Source organism: Aricia agestis, chromosome 1, assembly GCF_905147365.1.
Source record: "Aricia agestis chromosome 1, ilAriAges1.1, whole genome shotgun sequence".
Taxonomy (NCBI): Eukaryota; Metazoa; Arthropoda; class Insecta; order Lepidoptera; family Lycaenidae; genus Aricia; species Aricia agestis.
The window spans coordinates 2,009,989-2,029,092 of record NC_056406.1 but is presented as its reverse complement, the minus strand read 5'-3'; the positions used below and the strand labels follow the sequence as shown (position 1 = coordinate 2,029,092).

The following is a 19,104-nucleotide window of genomic DNA, read 5'->3' as shown; positions in this document are numbered from 1 at the left end:
GCCCGTTAAAGTACTACTCAAAGTGAGTGCAAGCTTAACTCCTGTAGAACACCTCCATATTAACCGGTTTAGGAACTTTGAAAGTGCTACAGATATGATGTCCAATGCCCATTAGTGGAGTTGAGTTTTTATAACATAAAATATTCACGTAAACAGAGTTAAGTATTCTTTCATGTCTATCTGTGTCTGTAGATTTGTTACCGCTTGGAAATAGATAAAAACGATTTTGATCTATCTGTTTCAGTAACTTTATTATTATTTGCAGATGCATTGAAAACGTACTTACATGCTTTCTTGCTACAAATGTCCATAAGAGAAGGTAATCGCTGAATGCTTCTCTATCATACTAATATATTAATTAAAAATAAAATTCTGTTACATTTTTATCATACTTATTTCTTATTTAAAGGTGATATCGAATGTTTAATTTTGCTAAATTTTTACTTCCAATTGGCGTCTTTCATTCCAAGAAACGCGTTACAGCACACAATGAGACATGCCGAATGAATGTATTTAAAGAAAAATGAATGAATTCATTCGTATGACTCGAGTGAATCGTATCATCCTAATTGATGATCCAATCTGATCTTGCCCGATCCCGTTTCCAATCGGATTTCTTTCGTCGTAAATTTCAGTCGACAAAGCTGTAAAACGGAGTTTGATGCGGCGCTCGCTATTTAAGTGTTTGATGCGCCTACTTAGATATTTATTAAGAAATTCTCGTCTAGAACATTCCGGGGTCAGGGCGACGATTTAATGAAAGTTTGTCGGACATCGAATACCAGAGACAGCGGCAGCGCCTTTGATACAAAACGTAATGTCAGTAAGGTTGGGTTGCACCAACTAACTTTAACTATAACTTTAACTATAATTACAGTGCAAAATGTCAAATCTTTGGTTAAAGTTAAGTATGGCGTCCAAGGACGCCATATTTAACCTCTGCTCATATACGTATATCTGAAAATTTACTATGTTTTACAGTGTTATATTTTTCCTGTCGATTTTTACGGATAATTCAATTTTTATTCGCCTTAATCCCGTTACCTGTGGCTTCAATAAAAAAAATAAACGCAACAGACATCTGTGAATTTCTCCGGTTAAAGTTAAGGTTAAAGTTAAAGATAAAGGACGCCATATTTAACTATAACCATAACTTTAATTATTTTATTTATTTATTTACTTAAGTGTTTTTTGTCTCTCTATTATCCACACTAATATATTGTATAATAAATGCAAAAGTGCGTCTGTATGTCTGTTACCTCTTCACGCCCAAACCGCTGAACCGATTTTGCTGAAATTTGACATGGCACATTGAGTCGCGGGAAAGGACATAGAATACTTAACATTCCGAAAAAATTTGCGGGTCCCGCGCTATAAACGAATTTTGGCGCAACAGAGTTACGGGCGTTATCTTGTAATTTAATATCTAAAAGAACAAAACCAGTTCTAGTATAGTAGTATAATGATATTTGTGTTCAATATCCATATTCTCAATAATACATTTTCTCCCGCCCGAGGCAATTGTCGATTCTAGACGGAATCGATTCGAAGCAAACACATCCGACTTGCTGCTCGCTTTCTACTTCCGACCTGTAATAACTTTTTAATAAGCTAGTTTATGAACTGCGATGTGCATGCACCACTTTAGAGTTAAGAAGTTTTTTTTTAATACGCGCAAAATATCAGGTTTTGAATTGTGGACCTTAAGTTCTATAAGTAATCTGCGCTATGGTTATGTTATTTGAAAAGCATGTTGCAATAAAAATTCTTACTCTACTTATATTTAATTTTTTACACTCAGATATTTCTCGCAACTTAAAAAGAAAATATCAGTGCCAGTTCCCGTGACGAAAAGTAGTCTATGCCTTTTACCGTGGTCCACTCTATATCTGCATTCTGCACCAGTTTTACTAAAATCGGTCCAACTGTCTATGCGGAAAAATAAGGATTATTTTTATATACTATGCTATAAGACCTCAAGGTCCTCAAGATAAAATTCCGCCTAACTGCCAACACATTTCTTCATAGAGGTGTTTATAGTTTATACCTCGTGCCTGGCAAGTGTGGAACTGGGTTAAGTAGATAATTTGTACTCGAGTCCCCGAGAGGCGGCGAGCGAGCCACCCTGTGCTATGAAGACTACATAAGTACCGACTAATACCTATACAATATACCTACATCACAGATTAGATAGTAACTAGTACTTAATATAAAAGGCGATAGACGTACGAACTTAAACACGAGGGTTTTAAGTTCGCGGACTTACTCGGCTCGCGTCGCGCGTCGGTGACACACGAGAATCGCTCACACTGGATTACCATGCCCCCAGGCTCGCGGCTCGCGGCTCTTTGCTGACACACAGGCGATTAAGATCGTCGAGCCATAAGTCCGCGTACTTACTCGCACGTCTGTCACCCCCTTTCTATATTATTTACTAGGTGATGCCCGCAAGCCCGTAGAATTTTTTATCGTGCGAGAAACGTACATTTTGCCCGATAATTTAAGTATCCTTTGTGACCTTTCCCGGTATTTTAAGTATTTCCATACCAAATTTCATCAAAATCGGTTTAATGGCGTGAAGTGGAAACAGACAGATATACAGACAGACACACTTTCTAATTTACTATATGACTATTTTATTATACTTATAACAGTATTTATCCATGTTTAATGTTATTTGATTTGTCGCTCTAAACATTTGGAAAATGATGGTTTCCATTTAATATTCGTGTAATGAGCTTTTAAGGCTTTATATCTGATGTCGGGGCGGTTTCTTTGAATTTGGAATGTCAGCTATTTTCTAATTTTGGGTTCCAATTTCTAAATTCAAATACTTAAATGTTGACCGATTCCAAAAATAACTTATTTATTTCTATGTAATTTGAATTCCTTTAGCTAGACCTAAAGTCTGATATTAAAAGAATATAGCTAAGTATACAAAGACATATTTATACCAATCGTGGGCTATGATAAGTAATTTTAATTTATACCTACCTCTCAATAGTTTACATTTCTATTCTTCAAGACTTTATGATACATCACTTGATAAAATTATACTAAAATGAAATGCCTACAGATATAAATTAGCAATACCACTGGTTGTAAGCCTGATTCCGTTGTTGTACACAGTACAGCCTATTGTGGTATATCAATCTGCCTCCAGGGGGAGACTCGTCGATGTTCCAGCTATAAATATATCGAGCCGTCAACCGCAGGGTTAATGATGAGTCCTACATTATACTAGGTCTGCTACCGCGAATACGAGTTACGGCGCGTTCAGATGTGCGCGTTTTCTGCTGTAGCGTTTGGGAAAATACGCGAGCTGAATCCGCGCGCGTAGAATACGCGCACGTCTGAACGCGCCCTTAAAATTAGCTTTACTCATATTAAAATTATTCTTTGTCAATAAACACAAAGATAGAGATAAATAATATTAAATTAAGTTTAACAACAACCCAAACTGACGTATGTGTCTTTGAACCGATTTCTCCAAGACCCACTCAACTGTCTTAGAGAAGTCGTTTCATAGACAGAAAGACAAAAAGAATTTAAGCTTTATTAATTATTATGGTAGGATTATATGTGAAACTATGTCAAATCTATGTTGATTGGCGATTGCGAAAATTTTAAAACAAGTGAGAACTCATAGACCGGGAGATGGTGACACTAAATTCTTGGTCATTTGTACCAGTATGGCGGTTCTTCAGGAGTCTAATTACGTAAAGGCAAAAAGGAAAATGATGGTCATAGCGCTCGCACTAGCGGCCCAAACGCGTGGGCGTTAATCGAACGCGTCGGATAAATAACGAGTGTCGAACGATTTGTTCCACAAAAATTATTGTATTTTCAGATAGTCGAAAAAAAGAAGTAGGCGGTAGCGTAATGCCATACACAAAATACGACTTTAAAATACGTAAAATCATTTTTTACATCATAGCATCATTGTATTCTCGTCATTTGGATGCAATTGTACCAAAAAAAATGATTACAGATTGTAACCATGGGGCGGATGGCTGTAGGACTTTAGCAAAAAAGTGATAAAAATTGGACGATTTGTACCCGTATGGCATTTGGATTTTTGGAAATTATACGATACAATGTGACCATTATTATATTTGCCATACTTCTAGTAGAGGGAAAGACTGGCGCCATACTTGAAAAACCATTTGAATTATGAATAAAATCTTAGGATTTTGAAAAAATATTGTTCACATTCGCCACCTCCCACAGGTATGGCATTATCAGACTTCTACTTATGATCATACAGGAAACTGTTAAAAAAAGTTTCATGGTGGTACAAATCGTTTGGCAAAAAAAAACCATCCTTTGCAATGGTATGACGGCCATTGGGAACTGTCGGAAAAGTATGGCAAGGTGATTTTCGTGAATGGCTACTCGACAATGATTAGCTATGGAAAAATTAGCCTGGTACAAATGGTTCAATTGTTTTATTTAAATTAATGTTTTCGTGTCTTTATGGCGGGCTGTAAGCCACACGCGTTCAACGTTTGGGCCGCCAGTGGGAGCGCTATGACCATTATTATCCTTTTTGCCTTTACGTAATTAGACTCCTGAAGAACCGCCATACTAGTACAAATGACCAAGAATTTTGTGTCACCATCTCACGGTCTATCAAACACTTCATCTTTAAAGAAGTAGGCAAAAGCTATCGATTTAATATACGTTAAGTTTGTCCGGACTCCGAAAAACTTCCAAAAGACGATTATTATTCAATATTATGTTATTGAACAAGTTGCCCAATATTTATTCATAGCATTCGTAAACCTTCGGGACTTTTCTTGACCGAAGAGGGAAATTATGTTTTTCTAAAAGTTTCAAGTTAGTTTGTTGGGTCTGTTAGTCCCACAAAGTTATGCTAATCGACTATATTTGTTGGAAAACTTTGTGAAAATGTCATTTTGATTGAAGACTTAATTATAAATTAGGCGCAAGTTGTCGAACGAAATACCAATTTATCATAATTTCATGAACATTTCAAGCCGTGAATCAACTCGATGAAATGAAATTTTATCATGAAAAATTAATGAAATCTCGCAAAAAAATCTGAATTGATCTGTCAAAGCCGAAAGCTCCATTGAAGTTGTTTCGGAGCGGGAAGTTTAATTAAAAAAAACCTTTGCTAATCAAAAGGGACTTAATAAAAGCTTTCACGGGATTATTGATTGGGGAGCTTTCGGCGACGGCCGACGAGTGGCGACTCGTCAGTCGTCACGACAAATTATGTCGACGACGAGATCACAACGAGATTCATTATAGGATCAACAATCACAAACTGCTTAATTCTAAGGCGTTCCGGGCGTTTTTATTAACAATATTGAATTTACAAGGATTAGCTTAGCTAATTTTGAAACCAAATTTAACTTCGTTCTAAGGATTTGTAGAATCGGTATGCTTTTCCCATTCCAGGGAAAAGAAAAATTAAATTAAATTAGTTAAAGGCGCCATAAAAGTAAACAAAAGTATAATATGACTGTAGTGTCCAATAAGTCATGTGCTTATTAAATATCTTTGTTGCAGATCGCGAGTGTCCAGAGCTAGAGCAGCCTGAGATCGGCAAGGTGACACTGACCGGCAGACTATTTGGTGACAAGTGAGTGTCCAATCAATTTATAGGTTTAACCAACTTTCAAAAAGGAGTCGTATGAATATTGAAGACTGTACGTTTTTCATAGGTACAAAACTCGTCATCCTACTAAAACTAAAAATTATTTCAAGTATTTTCTCTCTTCTAGTCTTTTACTAAAAAGCGTCACCTTTTTAGTAAAAGACTACAACTAGACTAGGACTACCTAAGCGGCATCACAAAATCGGCGTCATTTATCTACGTCACGTCACACCTTTTTTGGCAGCCTCAGAGCAAGGCACGCTTGCAAATTGAATAGTTTTTCTAGTTTCAAGTAATTGTTTCAACATTAATGGACCTTGTATTTTAGGGCGGTGTACTCGTGCCCGCACGGCTACCACGTGGTGGGTCTGCAGAGCCGCAGCTGCCAGGCCGACGGCTCCTGGGCCGGTCAGCCTCCCGCCTGCAAGGAGAACAGTAAGTGCAAAATAGAAACAATGACAGAATTTACAGACAGATTAATAACACAATAGATAAGGTGTCAGTTCAACTTGTTCGATTCCTTGTTAAAGAATTTAAGGACAGACAGATTTTGAGTCCATAATGTTTCAGCTCAGTCGTTCGATTCTTTGATACAGAAATTGATTTTGATTGATAGATAATTTTAGACGAAGTTTTTGTGTTTTACCAATAGCAGAGTCACAATTCCCTGTAATCTCCTACACTTTCGGATTTCACCTACCCACGCCATTTTAGAAAAATCATCCAGCTCACTTTCAATATTGTGAAGCACTCCTGACTTCCGCTAACACAACTTCCATGTTCTAGTCTACTGCCTGCAGCCGCCCACCATCGAACACGCGCGCCACTCCGCGCTCCCCGAGCAAGCGACCTTCGACCTGGACGCCACGGTGCAGTACAACTGCCACACCGGCTACGTCACTAACGGCTTCCCCCGTGCCAAGTGTCTGGCCATCGACGGACAGGCGTCGTGGTACGGCCCCGATATTACCTGCGAACGTGAGTTTAAGGCAATTTTTAAGATTAAGGGGTCCTTAAAATTGTATGATTAAGTTTGTGTTTATACCCCATTCCTTTATAGATCCTTTGTGGCTGGTCGTAAATTTCGTAATCGTTAACTGTACAATGGCTATTTGGTAGATCATTCATTTGAAGACACAAACAATTGTATGCGACCAAACGTTACAAAAAGTCCCAAGAGATCGGCGAGTTAGATAAATTGTAATGCTCAATGAGCTGTATTTTTGTGTTCGAATCGGGAAATCCCTGGACCTTAATAAATCAGACCTAATTGATAAAGGTTATCCGGGCCCTAAATAACTACCGATCTAGCGGACTCGGTAGAGGCGTACCTCAGGAAATAGAATTGGAATAGAACAATAGATAAGGGTTTGGGTTACGTTTCGGCCAACCAGTAACTTAATCTAGATTTCACAATGCTCTTTTACAATTAATATTGATTCGTTTTTTTCTTTCTGATCTTCGGATCTTCGCCATAAAATTATAATTCCTTTTATGGCTGAGGAACTAATGTTCTAGCTCTAGAAAGGTTCGGGAGCTAGCATTTCTTGTGGACAACTAATTTCACCACCTGGCTAGGAAAGATCAACACTCAACGCCAAATCGAAACCACCACCTTATAAATCCCTTAAATACCACCTTCTAGCCCGCTCGTGTGGTGAGCCCGGTGACGTGCCCCATGGATGGGTGACAGCGGACTGCCACTCGTTCGGCTGCCGGGCGGTGGTCCAGTGCGGGCAGGGCTTCGAGCTGGTGGGCAAGGCGGAGCGGTACTGCCAGGCCGACGGTGCCTGGGCGCCCAAGGAACTCCCCACCTGTGTCCGTGAGTACCCCTCCCAGATGATACATTACATGATGAGTCCTCCTTAATCCTAACATTTCGTTTTCCTTTGTTCTCTGATCCAATTGTCTCAGCTTTGATAGCGCATGTTGAAATTTTATTAATATGATTAACATTAAAGATACGTTAAAACATTGCTTCAGCTAAATTGAATATAATTTTATTCAGTTTATTGCATGATCTAAAGTTTCGAATTGTTTTATTTTCTGCTTAGAAACGTAAGCTCCGTCTTGAGTTAGGATTGAGCAGGACTCATCATAAGTGACCTCGCGTTTGGCATTGCTTCGTGACAATGTAGTTGCCGATTTCGGTGTCGTTTGGAATGTTGCATGGTTTTGGAGTTACGTGGATCTGTTACCGAGGACTAGATGGCATGGCGCTTAGTATTTATCATGGCTATCATCAGCAATATCATTGTCATGACGCAATATGATCGGATCTCACACTTGGTTGGACTCGGTCCGATATTTACAGTCACGTAAGTGTGCCTAATCTGAGTTCGTGCTTCGAGAAAATATTAATTCCATGCTATTACAACAGATGGCGTTACCAGTCTAAGTAACGGACATTTTAAAATTCAAAAGCGCTGTTTCCACTGAAAATCGCAGAACCCACTTAGGCACAGCTTAACCTTAATAATAACTTAAATAAAGTGACTATAAGCAAGTGAGATGTCCTATAATAAGTCTGAGTTATAATTTTATTTAAATCATATTTTTCTCCTTTCCTGCTGCAAATAGAAGGAGAGAAGGGGACTATTTGAATTATTTACGTAGTCGAACTACTATAGAGTTGTTATTTATCCAAATTCTCTGATAGAATTCAATGGCCATGGTAAACCAAACCAAATACTGCCTATAGCCTAAACTTTGTGGTGCGAAGTAGATGATATTACGTAGATAAAGCTTTCTTGATAAAATTATCTATATCTATGTTTACAAGTTTCTTCTTAAACGAAATGTATTCAAACGTTGTAGAAAAATAAATATGGATTAAATCTTATTGTTTCATTTTCCTACTGCATGACTATTTTACCGTGCATGTTCTTTACATTTATCTCGAATCGGATATCTCTGTGGTAAGTTACATCAGATTTTACTTAGAAGCTGTAGTACATTTAAAAAATTACTATATATAATAGCGAAAAATTAACTTAATTCTCTGCTTCACTAACTAAGATTCTAGCGCTATCTAGCGTCTTAAGCGCCATCTAGTGCGGAAAGTAAAGCGACGCGTGTCGCCATCTAGTGGTGACGCAGGTGCAGTGTCCACCGCCCGAGGCGCCGCGGCACGGGAAGGCGGTGTACACGTCGTGCGCGTACAACTCGGTCGTGTCGTACGAGTGCAAGTACGGCTACCGGCTGGTGGGTGACGCGACGCGACGCTGTGGAGCCGATAAGAAGTGGTCGGGGGCGCAACCTGTGTGCAAAGGTAATTTATTGAAATTATGACCTACTAAAAATTCACTTAGGTATTTAATTTTCAAGCGTTAAATATCGATATTAGACAAGTGAGCAGGGAGATGAAATAATTTTTGAAACTATCCTCAATTATTTTAATGTTTTAGAATTAGTTTTTAATTTTGACATTACATAATTTAAGTTCTAAATAACCAAAAGATCTAAAATATTTTTCAGAAATCAACTGTGGACATCCAGGGCAACTTTGGAACGGATGGCTCGAGAACATTTCATCAGGGACGGGGCTGGGAGCGTCGTTGATATTCCGATGCCAGGACGGAATGAAGATGGAGGGGAACGGATCAGCGATCTGCCAGAGCGACGGCACTTGGAGCCACCCGCTGCCTATGTGCTTAGGTACGCTTATATTTTTTTTTCATGAGAAGATGGTAAATAACTGATAGATGATGAAGATGATAAATAGAAGAATAGAAGACGATTTTCGATTTGAGAGAAAAAAGTAATTTCTAAATACAACTTGACGCTCACTAAACATCCAGCCACACTGCCTAGAGAAATAATTAGGTTTTAAAGCACCAATCTAAAACAATTACATTTGTGGAAATATTTGAGATTGAAACATAACTCTTGATTATGATATTTCCAGCCCCGTGCGTGGTGCCGCATGTATCACAAGGACGGGTCGTGATGATGGAGAACCGAACTGGTGACAACGACACGCATGAGCAGACGCAGATCGTCGGCAGCTCCTCCATGGTGCAGCATGGTGAGTTACGATCTAACTTCTAAGCATAACAATATGAGTCATCTTATACAAATTACAAAAACATTTTTCATTGGCAACGCAGCAATGCATTTTTAAATTTACATAGGAATAAACAGGTTCCAAAAGCGTCGAGCTATGCAACAAAGAGCAGTTTAAATAAAAGTAGATACAGAAATAATAATTTAAAGTGATAGCATTCCCGCCAGCTCGATTTACTAGAACAAGAAAAAGAATAAAAGATTGCAGATTGTTGCGAACTTTTATAAGAACATTCTAAAATATACTTGTGCTTTACAGGAGAAATGATAATGGTGGAGTGCGAGAAGAACTACGAGTTCCCGTCTAACAACCTGGCGGTGACCTGCAACAATGGCACATGGACGCAGATACCAAGATGTCAGCCAGCCAGGTAATCAATACAGTCTCCAAATAGTTAAGTAAAAACCACATATACAAATCTGGATTGTTTTGTGAAAGAGAATTCAATATGATATTTTAACATAGGATTACCAATAACCTCATTGGCGTAAAATGTAAATGAACCTGAAATAAAAACAGTACCGCAAAACGAAATTATTAGATACTTTGTTAGTAGACTAGTTGTGAAGACGGACAGTAAAATAAAATACATAGGTGGACTAAAACCATATTTATGACTTATGAGTATTATCACTCGATAAATAGCTATAAATATTAGTAGAACTTTTATAATAATTGCATATATTTTTAATTTCAGATGTAAAAAGATGCCTAGAAATCCTAGGAACGGGATGGTCATAGCGCCAAAAACTGAGCACGGAATGAAAGCGAGGTTCAGGTGTAAGGACGGCTTTGAGTTGAAAGGAAATCCTATCGTGGTGTGCTCATTTGGAGTGTGGACTGGAGAAACGCCTAGATGTGAAGAAGGTTAGAATGATAATCTATTATAAGTAGCCCTATTATAAATTTTCGATAAAATCATGGGTCGCTTTACCTAACTTCAAATTAATAAAAAAAATGTTACAGTGTTTTGTCCATTCCCTGGCTACGTGGAAAATGGAAAAGTGCTACTAGTTGGCAACATGGGACTGTACGACTACAGACCGTATGTTAAAAAGGTAAAATAACACAATATGCCAATTATTTTATTTTTTTTCTTTCCACCAATCAATTAATTAACTAATTATTAAACGTTGCAGGTGGTAAACAACAAGCAAATTATGTACGAGTGTGAGAAAGGCTATGTCCTGTCCGAAGGTCCACCTGGAGCTACGTGTATTGGTGGACATTGGAGCCCTAGAGAGCTTCCCAAGTATGACATACCATATTTTTAGACAGCAATAGTATTTTGTTGCTTGCTCGATTCCTTTTTTTTTTTATTAGAGTCAAAAAACAGTAACCAAAGTACATATTCCTTAAAAGAGTAGTAGTACAACGTTAACTACAAATTACTAACAACAAATTCCTTAGTAACATTGTTTTATTCCAGGTGTACACTCTACCAACATCCTCGTATAAGATGGAGTCGCAGACGACGATCCGCAGACGAAACTGAAGTACGGCACAAGCGTTCAGCCTACCTCCGAAAGTACTACAATAAACTGAAAAGACAAGAGGAGAGTAACACTGAACTAGATAGCTTATACAATAAATATAACCACGACAGCCAAAAACCGACCCTGAGACACGCTAACTTCAAAATAATGAAGAAATTCGACTTAGATTTTAACGGAGACGTTAGTGCAGATATGATAGAGTCCGATGGACCTGAAGGTGAAAATTATCCCACCGCTGTATACACAGTTTACAATGTGCACGGGGAACCTATAGGGCACAAGTTTTATTCCTACCAACCGGTGTATGAGCCTGAAGAGGACGAAATTCTTCATCGTGAGGAATCATCGGAATATGATGATTCTGCTGAACAAGAAACAGAACCACAGTTGACAATCTTAAAAGGAGGAACGTTCCCAGATCGTGGTATAGAAAATACTAATGATGTATCAGAGAATATTAATAAGTTAAAACACGACTACTTCGAAAGATATGTAGATAAAAGGAGGAAAAGATTTTCCAACGAAAAGGTTGAAAAACAACAAAAGAATAAGTCAGATTTAGAATCTAATGAAAGTAGAAGTCTACAAACTACAGCAACACCATATACAGGCGCTAGGAGAAAACGAGACGTGAATGATGTGCATAACAGCCACTTTTCGACAATAAACACACTTTTCGATCTCATTGATATCATAGCTAGTAGAGAAAATGAAGATCACCTCAAAGTGATACCATTAGAGAAGAGTCCAAAGAATGTTTCGACGAACCTTCTTCAGAAGGAAGAAGCGGCTCAAGTTCCGCTACAATACAGGAACACGAATTCAACGGAAATTGGCAATGTATTGGAGAAACGCGAGAAACGAACGAGCAGGAAAACAGACAGACTTAATCAGACGACAGCAACTATTCCTAAAACGTATGTTTCGCCACTATTAAATAAAATATTTAAGCTGGATGTTTAGATATCTAGGTTCTTGGTCTGTAGGTGTCTGTCTCTTGAGGTATCAGACACGCTTAAACGACAGATTCAATTTAGATGAAATTTGGTATGGAAATACTTTAAGAGCAATGGACTTGTTGCGATAAATGACTTTTTTACGGTTTGCGTATTACTAATATTTTTGTATTAATTGAAAAAGTGTTGATCATACTGATCATTTCATCAATTTTGTTCCAAAGCGGTAGGGACGGTAAGGGCGGTAGAAATCGTCAGGGACAAACGAGCAGCAGCGAGGAGGAGGGTCAGAGCGGGGAGGCGGTGGAGACGGGGGCCAAGGGGAACGGTAAGAAGGGCCGGCCCAAGAGCCCCTGCGAGCCCATCGCCAGCGAGCCCTACATCAACATCGAGATTGTCAAGTACGGGAGGGATCCTAATAATACCTTTAGCTCGGGTAAGTTCAAAGTGTAGTGTTATTACACTACACTGTATTATTATACCTCCCACACCGGTTTCGGCGACGATAGCCGGTTTCATTGAAACCAGGCCAGTTACGCAGGTGTGCGCAGTACACAAGATCACTCTCTATTCCTTTTACTCTCATAACCCAGTGGGACGGACGACTCCATCTGCGTGGTACTTTAATGGAGTGGCTTAACCCATCAATCGGCACCCAGCTGTCGCATAACAATTGAAAATCTATTGTGTCTGCGATTCGCTTTCGAAGGCTTTAATATTATTAGGGTATTACCAGCTTGTATTTCGTAATAAGTATATGAAATATGTAACTTGGCTATAACTTGCTATCAGGTGATCAGCCGCTCGTTTTCTAGTTCGATTTATGAATTAAAATTAGTTCATATTGTAAATGAAGTTAAAATAGACTAGATTATATTGCACTTGAATGATGCATGTTCGACTTCGTTCTTATCTAAAATTGTATTACTAACCAAATTGTAATAGCAAAGTACTTTCTCCTTGATATACCTAACATTTTCTAGAGCAGACAGAATTGCGTAACAATTGTCTCCAAGTGGTAAAAATTTCTCAGCGCATTCGTAGTTCTGTGAAACATTACACGTTCGAGTTAGGAGAAAGCTTTTCTCATACTTGCAACTTTTTGAATGATTAATTACTAAATAAGAGCAGTTTGCGTTTTGTAAATGAAATAGTTACAAAAATACCTGATTAAGTATACCTAAACAAAGGTATATCATAATTATTAGGGAGATACAGGATACAAATATGAAAGGGAAGGTAAAAAAAATCTCAAAGTTTCTGGACGTGTCACAGAAAATAATCAAATGTTCACTGAAGAATACAATGTCAAAATCATAGAGAAAAATAATACACGGGTCAAAATATAAAGCATATTTTTTACTTTTCAGGAACCATAGTCCGTGTGGCTTGTGGCAAAGGATACGGCTTGAACCTGGAGGCAAATGCCACAGCCAAATGCGTACGAGGCAGGTGGAAGCCTGAGAAACCCAAATGTGAAATTTGTGAGTCGGCACTAGCAACCACTAAGCAACTGCATTTTGCACCACATTCAAACCACTGTCATGTTAAAATAACCACTGAAATGATGATTAAATTAATGAGTTTATTTATTCACTGTCATGTTACAATAACCACTGAAACCACTAATTTAGACGATGCATACCACAATCAATGAAAAGAAGATGCATGTTTTTATGCTAATTGACTAATTGATTCATTTAATGATAATAAATGAAGAGAAACTACGAAACCCAAATATTATTTAAAAAATATAACAGTGGCTCACTTATCTAATTCTCCCAAAATAGCAATGAAACATAAAAACATATATCTCATTCATAACGATGTCAAATCAAAAATTGAATACCATAAAGGAGCGAAAATCTTTTAGTGCCCTGCCACGTTCCACCCACGGAGTACGGCATATACACGATGGCGAACAGCCCGTCCCTGCTGCCCGGGGTTCAGGGTCAGGGGGATGAGAAGGAGTTGAACGAGACCGACCCGGTGCCCAATGGCCAGGTCGTACACTTCTCCTGCGAGTATGGGTAAGTCTGCTATGAGTTTGCCTAGTACCTAGAAGGTGTTTCGTCTTGTACGTAACTTCACGCAAGAAGAAACGTGAAAAAAAGTATTTCCTCTACAATTGGGCTTAAGTGATCCTATTGGACCTATTAGGTCCTATTGGACCACTAATTCCCCAGATAAACAGTAAGATATTATCTTCATCCGATTTGTCTACTCCATATCTGTGTACGAAACTCATCCAATGCAAACTAACAAATCTTACCTCGATAGTTTCTCCATAAATATGGAATTATTGATCACAAGGTTCAAGTTTCCAAACGGCTGGTTTTCCCGCGTTGAGATATGTTTAACATGAATCTTTCAGTTCATAGGCTTCTGTTGTTTTGTCTTTAAGTTACACAAATACAAGCAATATTGTACTCATTGTCATTTTAGCATATAAAGGCAAATTTTTATTTTCCTTGTGGTAGATACAATGTGCAAGGACCGACGAATCTGCGGTGCTGGCTGGGCGAGTGGGCAGTTACCAGCATGCCCGAATGTGTCGCAGGTAATACTCATTAATATTTAATATGCTATGCTGTAGTTTTGTAATGGTCACTCAATATTCAAATGTAAGTCTCTGGAGATATTCATATTGGATCATTGCCCTACATACGTTGAATATTTACTATTGTAAGTGAAGGAGTTGTGACATTGAGTAATCATAAACAATCGTGTTGCAATTCGTTGCTATAATAATCTGAAGATAAGCGATGTTGTTCACCCCTAAGTGGTGCAAATGGTACTTATAAAACTAACTACTTATAAATCCATACTAATTTATTAACACAAAATAATGATAAAGTGTGTCTGTCTGTCTGTTACCTCTTCTAGGTTCTTCTGCTAGGCTTTTCTAGGTATGGAGATACTTTAAATCCCGGGGAAGGACATAGGATACTTCTTATCCCCGAAAATTTTACAATTCCCGCGCGATAAAGGAATTATGGCTCAAAGTAGTTGCGGCTGTCATCTAGTTAGTAAATGATACAGCTAATCTTTTAGAGCAAGTATCACAATTTAAGGTCTGCTAAAAAGTGGTATGAATATTTTTAAAAATAAATTCAAAAAAATCTATACTAATATTATAATTGGGAAGAGTTTGTTTGTTTGAACGCGCTAATCTCAGGAACTACTGGTCCGATTTGTTAAAAATTATTTCAGTGTTAGATAGCCTATTTATCGAGGAAGGCTATAGGCTATATTTTATTGCGCTAAGACTAATAGGAGCGAAGAAATAGAGGAAAGTGTGGAAAAAAATGGGAAATTATTTGAAAGGGCTTATCTCATGAACTACTGGAGCAATTTTTCTGTTATTTGGCACAGGAGAGAAATAGACCACGTGGAGGATCATAGGCTATTTTTTGTGGACTAATTTGTCTGTGAAATATCTCATTTACGCGGGCGAAGCTGCGCGGAACGTTATATTTCGCGTGGTCACGACATCACCGCGTAAACGGCTGGATCCATTTTGCTGAAATTTGGTATAAAGATACTTTATAATAATAATATCTATAATAATAAGTCTTTGAGTCCCGAAAAAGAACATATGATACATTTTGTCCCGGAAAATTTGTACGGTTACTGCACTATATACTTTTATGATTTGCGCGTAAACTATTCAATCTATTTTGATGGAATTTGGTATGGAGATACTTTGAGTCTCGGGAAAGGACAAGGGATACTTTTTATCCCGGAAAACATACGGTTCCCGCACAATATTTATGAATAACTTTTATGATAATAACTTTTATGATTCTCGCCTAAACTATTTAATCTATTTTAATGAAATTTGGCATGGAGATTGGAGATAATTAACGACTCAATCGATGTACGGGAACAACTATAAACTAAAGTTCACACGGACGAAGTCGCGGGCAACAGCTAGTCTTTAATAAAAGCCCCCGAACCTTTTAACACAGAAAAATAACGATTAGCTATCTACCATTGCTGAGAAATATACATAATTGCTAACAGTAAACACAAAATTATGGTAATTGTCTTAAAAATTTAATTGAGATAAACTTTTATTTATATATTTGTTGGTAACACAACATTGTATTTAATTTACAATAATTGCACGGTAATTTTGCTCCACCCGTGTCCTATCATTACAAGACAAACGTCTGCGATGATAACTGTGGTTATATAATATTTTGTAGTTATAAAAGTACTAATTATTTTACATTGTAATGCTTGTAAAAGTGCAGGTAAAGTTTTCGAAGCTGATTCGTCTTATGCTCTTATTCACCTAAAGAGGCCATTATGAATTATCTAATACAATATTATATCGTTAACATAAACTTTAACAATAGTGACTTTTTGAATATTCTCGACAATTAATATTTAAAACTCCAACATAAAACTCATGGGCACCATTATTCTAGCTCCATGTGAACTACCGCTACTAAACGGAGCAACCTACGAGGCTGGGTATAGAGCAGGTCTGACAGTAGCACACGCCTCCTCTGTCAGTATCGCTTGTGAGCCAGGCAGGTCGCCACCAGCTACCCTCAACTGTCACTTGGGCAGGCTCCAGCCAACGGTCCACGACTTCTGTCGACCACTGGGTAAGGTCGACTATGATAAATACAGAAGCTTAGCTGCCGCGCTTTAATCCAAGAAATTCCCTAACTAATTAGAAGCTTCCTCTTGCAGCAAATCTGTCCAGACCTAGACCTACCTCAGAGTTCCAGAGTGGGTCTGATATTGTGAGAGAAGACATTTCCGAGCTTGAGCCAGATTTGCCAGGAAAGGCGATGGAGTGCGGACCACCGGCGAGGTATATTACTTTTCATGCTTGTAGTATTTCATTATGTTATTCATATTTTTGTTTAGACAGAGCCAATGGGTTGTTAAAAAACCAAATTTCTTGAAGCCTACTTTACGTATTTTGTAATATTTTCTGTGTAAATAAAATGTACTTAAATCAAGAAAAACGATCCATTGGCCAATTAAATGTTAAGGTGAGCGCTTTCATTGTAGCTTCTGTGTGGACTGTTTGTTTATTTTGAGACGACATTTTGATTTCTGAAGTGAATATTGGTGTACCCTGTACCTTACAATTTAATTTTGCCCTGAGCTTGCTGGTGTTAAATTGTTCCAAATATCAGATACGATCAGATCGGGAGTCATCGCGCTTGAAGAGCACTGGTTTAATTTAATTTATTTGCTTGTATTATGTACGTGTATGTTGATAAGTTGTATTTTAATAAAGATACAATTTATCAAAGACTTTTTGAGCCCCAGTATCGATGGGAACGGCAAACAATAATGTTTTTGCAAAGTCTGCATTTCTTATTTGCTGGCTGGAAAGACTGAAGGGAACCCAGGCGTTCAGGGATGCCAAGCCCTGGTGAGAGCCTTCTAGGTTCGGACTTTTGCTTCTATATCTTCATTATATTTTTAATCACGATCATCAACTTTTCCGATAGATTCATCTCCATCAACTTTACCACTACCGAAGAACACTTCGTCTCGGGCGTTCTACTCACAAACTCTTCGTTTTCGATAATTATTTTTCATAAGTTTGGTTCTATAGATTTTCTCTGTCGGTCGACATCGTTTGAACGATTCCAAAATCCTCAGAAGGCAGGGCTTAGTTCATTTTTGTACGTGAAACAGCCGTTCGCTGTTTTTGGCTTTTTCCTTTCTGTCTTGGCCGAGCTTGCGTTTTGTTGCAATTTTTTGCAAAATTTATCAGTAAAATAGTGCATGCGTACGTTTTTGACGAGAGAGTTTGTTCTGGGTTGGAGAATGTTTTGAATTCGTTGAAATCGAACAACGGCTCCACGATAACCTCACTCGTCCCAATGATGTCGTAACGTTTAGGGTCCAGGGCACTCTGATATACCGGGACGGCTCGGAGGTGAACGAGACCACGCCGACCGGCGGATACCCGCACGGGACCGAGGTGACGTTCAGGTGTATCGCCTCCATCATGGGAGAGAAGACCACGTGGATACTGATATGCGAGAATGGAAACTGGGTTGGCAAGAGCTTTAACTGTGGTAAGTGTGTTTAAGTAAAATGTAAATCATTGAAGAATTTAATCATGTCAGTCAATGATAAGTCAAGTCCCTAATGTATTTAAAAATATATATTTGAGCTGACCTAAATATTGCGCTTCGCAGAGGAATTAGAGGCTCAAAGTGAAGAGTTGTTGAGCAACAACACCTGCACCTTCAGAAACGAGGAGCCTCATGTTGTGTCATTCTACAACGACCTAGAAATTACTGAAACTGTTGACTTTCCTCCTGGAGCTGTCATAATATCCAGGTAATTAAATTCATTGAGAGAATTCATATTATCATCTAATAAATAAATAAAAAAATCTACAACTTACTTCTATATTTATAGATGCAGCGACATCGGCAAATATGCAATGGTAGGGTCACAAACCAGAAGATGTATTGGGGGTGTCTGGGACGGTGTGAAGCCTACATGCTTCGGTCTGAACCAGGAGAATGATTACGCAAGTAAGTCTTTTAACCAAGTGAATAGTCCTCTAAAGGAAATCATTCATTATGTTTCCGAAACCGTGTCAAAACAATTACGCCCAAAAAAAATTCTTTCAGTGGAGAAACCTCCGACGATACTATTCAGACATTCCAACGGTCCGATCGCTCAGAGCAACGACGGCAAGCTGCTAGTCTACCCCGGCACTATACTGCACATGGAGTGCCTGTGGATGAGGAGGTTCGGAAACCCCAAGTGGAACGTCACACACTTTAATCCTGAGTGAGTATTTGTTATATTTGTGGCTTATGTCTGTAAAATATGTTTATGTACGTTATTAAAATATGATGTAAAAGAAATAAGAATAAAGAACAGAAATACTCTAGGTACAAAAAATAACCTCACCAATCATCCATGCAAAACATCCAGAGATTAACGTACTCTGAAACCAGA

At 38.2% G+C, this 19,104-nt stretch overlaps 1 protein-coding gene across 2 annotated transcripts in view; it reads left to right on the top strand.

The window, feature by feature from the left end:
* Positions 1-19,104, top strand: part of LOC121732407 — a 101,134-nt gene that overhangs the window by 77,429 nt on the left and 4,601 nt on the right. For both annotated transcript variants that reach the window (XM_042122280.1, XM_042122286.1), the window contains exons 4-25: positions 5,539-5,611; positions 5,955-6,061; positions 6,413-6,604; positions 7,272-7,448; positions 8,715-8,897; positions 9,104-9,283; positions 9,534-9,653; positions 9,951-10,062; positions 10,390-10,559; positions 10,659-10,750; positions 10,832-10,944; positions 11,122-12,105; positions 12,369-12,580; positions 13,515-13,628; positions 14,018-14,174; positions 14,625-14,704; positions 16,581-16,763; positions 16,852-16,975; positions 18,025-18,203; positions 18,327-18,471; positions 18,553-18,671; positions 18,771-18,933. In XM_042122280.1, the coding sequence (XP_041978214.1) occupies positions 5,539-5,611; positions 5,955-6,061; positions 6,413-6,604; positions 7,272-7,448; positions 8,715-8,897; positions 9,104-9,283; positions 9,534-9,653; positions 9,951-10,062; positions 10,390-10,559; positions 10,659-10,750; positions 10,832-10,944; positions 11,122-12,105; positions 12,369-12,580; positions 13,515-13,628; positions 14,018-14,174; positions 14,625-14,704; positions 16,581-16,763; positions 16,852-16,975; positions 18,025-18,203; positions 18,327-18,471; positions 18,553-18,671; positions 18,771-18,933 (3,979 nt within the window). The remainder of the gene's footprint in view (positions 1-5,538; positions 5,612-5,954; positions 6,062-6,412; positions 6,605-7,271; positions 7,449-8,714; positions 8,898-9,103; positions 9,284-9,533; positions 9,654-9,950; positions 10,063-10,389; positions 10,560-10,658; positions 10,751-10,831; positions 10,945-11,121; positions 12,106-12,368; positions 12,581-13,514; positions 13,629-14,017; positions 14,175-14,624; positions 14,705-16,580; positions 16,764-16,851; positions 16,976-18,024; positions 18,204-18,326; positions 18,472-18,552; positions 18,672-18,770; positions 18,934-19,104) is intronic.